Genomic DNA, 5000 nt, shown 5'->3' with positions numbered 1-5000 from the left:
GATTTAAACTTAATTTACAATCATTCTTGCTTCTTAAAAATGGGATCAGTTTATCTACATACAGCTTTTATCCTAAGTTTCTTATGACATTTCACATATAACATTTGTTCATTTCTCTATGCATTGTTACAAAAAAAAAATTGTTTTGTAAAACAATCAATGCAAACCTTTCATATAGATATCTAAATACATCTTTATTAGTTATATCTGTATTAAATATAACAAATTTCTACAATGATCAGAGACTACAGATTGTCACTGCCCCAAAAGAACAATGTGAGATCTGGGTAAAATAATTCAAATTTGGCCAACATGGTGATAACTGCTGATCTGAGTCAGTTTACAGACTAAGATAACACTGATGAAACTGCAGTTTATTTACTATTCTTTACCATCAGTACTTTCAAATATGCAAGGAAATGTGCTAAATATTTTTCAAAGTTTCTGATCACATCATGAATGATTATAAATATATCTTAACCTGATTTTTAAACCAAATTCCTCCTACCTGAAATAATCCTTAGCAGCGGGCTCATTAGACCTTGGCTCATTGCCAACACTCCACATGATGACACTTGGACGATTCTTGTCGCGCCGGACTAATTCCTGCATGACAGCGATGTGGCGCTCCATCAGCTCCTTACCAAAACCTCTGGCACAAAGAGGAAAATTATACCATCTTTTACATGAATTTTACAAAGGATTTACAGCACACCACGATCACAAAATGGACAGTCTTGAGTTACCGATAAACACTGAGTAAAATAAAACAAACTCTGTAATGTCTAAAGAACATACTTGAGATCAACAGCCGGACTCTCATCCACAATCATGATTCCCTCCTGATCTGCCATGTCCATGATCTCCTCCGCATAGGGGTAGTGAGACGTACGGAAGCTGTTTGCACCCAGCCACTTGAGGAGGCTGAAGTCCTTCACAATCAGTGGGTAGTCGACACCTTTGCCCCGGATCTTTAGAATACAAAGCAGACAAATCAGGAAGGTAAAATGTCATGAATTAATTTCTTTATAAACAACACCAAAAAAAAAAAATTGTCCTTAAAATTACAAAGAATTTTTAGCTCTTGCTCAACCCTATCCCATCACAGTCAATGGGTAGTCGACACCTTTCCCCTGGACTTTTAGAATACAAAAGAGACAAATCATGAAGATATGTCACTAATTAATTTCATAGTAAACACCAAAAAATTAATGTCCTTAAAGTTCCAAAGAATTTTTAGCTCTTTCTCAACCTAACCAGATCAGTCATTCAAGCCCATCCCTCATCTATAATCCCCTTACATCAGAATCTTCGTGCCGTCCACAGCCACGCAAATACAGGGGCCGATTGTTGATGGTCAGCGTTGTGGAGTTCCATCCGAGAGTGCGAATGCCAACTTTTTGAGGGTAGAGGTCCAGCACGCCAGACGCATCTGATACTGCTACCTGAGGAAACATTTAGTACAAATCGAGTGACTCTGATTTATTAAAATAAGGCTCTCTGTCTATCATACTGATATTTTGTTAGGTCTGCTCTTATACTCTATACATAAATAAATATATATGCACAAACATATACATAGATATATTTACCATTAATGTATACATATAGCCAGGGTTACTATGCATGAGATATGGCCACCAAAGACTGGCATTGCTGATCTTAATAGTGCCAATACACCCCATGGCACTAGTGATGTGATCTCCCTCATTATCCAGGAGCTTAACAGAACAGCCCACATTGTCTTCAGTTTGAGGGCCAATCCCAGAGGTGGCCGCAAATATCTTGTAATTAATGATACCTGAAAGACACAAACGTTGGTTAACTCTCGGAAACACTCTTTCTTGTGCGTATTTTTCCATATCTTTATTGGTAACTTTATCATAAGGGAAAAATAGACACAAAAATAAATTCCCAACAGAATATCCAAAACTTTATCTAAACACAAGGGAATACTTTAATGAATGAATCAATACAAACCTGCAGACCCATCAATGTCAGTATTAATCAATATATCATCAACATATGTTTGTGGAGTTGTGTAGAGGTAAACAGGCCGATGAAGACCTGCATAGTTGAAAAAGTCAAAGTCTGTCTGCTGCTCAAAGTAGCCTGGAGGATACCTGAAAACAATATATAGTAATAAGATCAACCCATACAAAAAGGGAGATAATTTTAGATTTATTAATTATGTTACAGCCATTTCTTGTATCTTGAAATCACTTTTTTTTTTTTTTTCTTTTTTTTTTTACATACTATGATCTAATCAAATATGGATAACAGAAACACATGCTAAGACATTAAAGAATAAATTAATTAATTAAAATATTAAGGAACTAGTACACTAAACAATCTTTATTAATACTATCAATATTAATACTCTTAATATTAATACTATTAATATCAAAACTCTATTAATTCCAAGCCAAGTTTTACAACTGTGGATCCCTATTTCTTTAGCAAAACCAAACACAACCGCAAAGTCATAGAACTTGCTTGGTAGTGTCATTACGGTAGACAATGTTCCCCTGAGGTATCGTGCTGGGTGTCAACGTGTTGTTAATGGCCACAGTAATGAGGTTCTCCTTCCCGAATCGAAGACTGCTCGACATCTCAGCCATTATGGGAAGATGTCCTCCCTCGTGGGACGTCACAGCTACGCCATTGATGTACTGAAAAATGGGGCGTCCGCTTTTTCTGAATGATAATTATAATGCAGTTGTGACATTAATATATAGCTATATAGAAATATTCAAATGAAAGAGTTTTCCTCCTACACTGACAGAAATATAATCCAAAACAGACATCTATATCATACTATACATAAATATATTGCAATACTCACAATGACTGAATTATAATGGGCAGATCCAAGACGAAGAACAACCCTCTGCTTGTCAGCTTGCCATCTCACAGGTACGTAAAAAGTGCGATCATACCTAACAGAAGACAAAATTAAACGTCTCTAAGAGATTCCGACTTTAAGTACTGGATTTCTCAATTGATAAAATGCATTTACTTTTAGTGTCAAAATTTATAAGCAATATTTCAGCTTAATGATATAAACATTATTCACACAAACTCACCACGCCCATCCGACATGGTCTCTAAGGGCTTTATCTTGTGTTATGTCGTTGTAGCTACTCGGAACTGCCATTGTTATCACTGAACCCGTCTAAAACAGCAATAAAATTGAGTAAATCATCACCATCACCATCACCATCACCATCATCATCATCATTACTATTATTATTATTATTATCATTATTATTATTATTATTATTAATATTATTATTATTATTATTATTATTATTATTATTATTATTATTATTAATTTCCATGACCAGGTATACTCAGAAAGACATGGCAAATGAAACATGCAGATTATTAATATACTGGTCCATCAAACTGATCACACACCACTGCTATTTTTTCGATCAGTTATATTGTCTAGCCTATGACAGTATAATATGATTTACAGTTTCATCTCCTATACAGCAATTCAACATATTGCTAGACAATAAACTAAGAGCTGAATATTTAATTGGATGCATTGGTTTCTATATCATGACCATAAACAATGTGATTCTTACAATCATATTGTGTATATGCAAAGAGAATGTTATCACAGAAATTCCTAAACAATATTTCCTACAAATTTCTGTGAGCCTTTAAAATAACTTTTCATAAAGTAACTTTTTTGCTACTTTCCACACAGGAAAAATAATCACAGATCAATCACATTCAAGATTACAAAACAAGCAGTAAAAGTACACATATTCAATAATGACATATAATGAGCACAATTTAAAGGAACCCAAAACAGATTAATGAATTAACTAACATATTTCAATGAATTTAAAAACCTATAACAACTATACCAACGAGGATTATAGTGCACGGAGGATAAATAATAGAAATGAATCGACAACAGCAAGCTTGACAATCCCCAGCTGTACATTAACAGATGAATGGTTCTTGTAATGTGATATTCAGCCATGCATATCAGCCTGCATTGCTCTGATTTGACTTTATTTCTATGATTTTGGCCACCACATTAGAAGGATTAGAGTTCAGCTGAATTACCCTTGCCTAAGAGTCTATTAGAGACAAATCAGCCATAGCACTGTAGTCATGCAACAGCCCACATCTCCATGCCTTCGATTTTGTCATCAGAGGTTAAAAAACTCCACCATATGCATTCTAGCTAGAAAGAACTGAACTGGTTCCCAATGTGATGCTAAGCTACAAGGGGCGTCTCTAATTCAGTCAGATTATACAGGGTGGAGACTAAGCTACAACAGGTGACATATAGGAACAACTTTCAGACACTATTGAAATACTGATCTAATATGCAAGTTATAACACTGAAGCCTCCTTTGGCCACCCTTGAAGTACTGATCTAATATGGAAGTATAACACTGGAGACCCCCATACGGATATATCAGATAAGCCTCACCTTACAGAGGGGCTTTGAGAACCACTCCTCTCGAAACCCCTGCAACGGGTCGTGGAGAGGCGCCAGGCGGAAGTTCCAGAAGCCGTCCAGCGACTTTACCTCCCTGCTGCCCGACTCCCGTGGATAGAGGCCTCCCCACGTCGATTCTCTGGCCAGCGCGCCCGTTAGGAAGGCCAACGCGCCAAGGACCCAGTACAGGCTCGCCATCATAACATCTATCTGTGAATGAGGTTCTTCGTTAGACAAATATAAAATAACAAAACAGAATATATCAGTTTGTCTATAAAAACTCATAAATCAAAATTTTCTTAATGTGCGCTTGCATGGTTGCAAAGAGCGTAACTCCAAATGGTAACTGATCAGAACCCTGGTGTGTCTTCATAGCCTTTGCACATTGCACTGGGCAAGGGTCATGCTATTCTCTCTGTCACAGGTTGGATTTGTACTTTAAGTGATGATAATTAAAGTTGACATGTTCAACTTTCCCATATATATATATATATATATATATATATATATATATATATATATATATATTATA

General features: G+C 35.9%; 2 protein-coding genes across 4 annotated transcripts in view; both read right to left on the bottom strand.

The window, feature by feature from the left end:
- Positions 1–4678, bottom strand: part of LOC119579014 (beta-glucuronidase-like) — a gene marked incomplete at its 5' end in the record, with an annotated part of 10364 nt that extends 5686 nt beyond the window's left edge. For all 3 annotated transcript variants that reach the window (XM_037926712.1, XM_037926710.1, XM_037926711.1), the window contains 9 exon segments: positions 509–652; positions 799–971; positions 1302–1445; positions 1593–1801; positions 1981–2123; positions 2497–2672; positions 2846–2939; positions 3087–3175; positions 4460–4678. In XM_037926712.1, the coding sequence (XP_037782640.1) occupies positions 509–652; positions 799–971; positions 1302–1445; positions 1593–1801; positions 1981–2123; positions 2497–2672; positions 2846–2939; positions 3087–3175; positions 4460–4669 (1382 nt within the window).
- Positions 4679–4837: 159 nt separating this feature from the next.
- The window catches only part of LOC119578611 (protein IWS1 homolog), a 3716-nt gene continuing 3553 nt past the window's right edge, over positions 4838–5000 (bottom strand). Inside the window, exon 4 of the mRNA XM_037926175.1 lies at positions 4838–4904. Coding sequence (XP_037782103.1) covers positions 4838–4904 — 67 coding nt within the window. The remainder of the gene's footprint in view (positions 4905–5000) is intronic.

The sequence above is a fragment of the Penaeus monodon genome, chromosome 11, assembly GCF_015228065.2.
Source record: "Penaeus monodon isolate SGIC_2016 chromosome 11, NSTDA_Pmon_1, whole genome shotgun sequence".
Taxonomy (NCBI): domain Eukaryota; kingdom Metazoa; phylum Arthropoda; class Malacostraca; order Decapoda; family Penaeidae; genus Penaeus; species Penaeus monodon.
The sequence above is the reverse complement of the archived record's forward strand: the minus strand, read 5'-3'. Positions and strand labels throughout refer to the sequence as shown.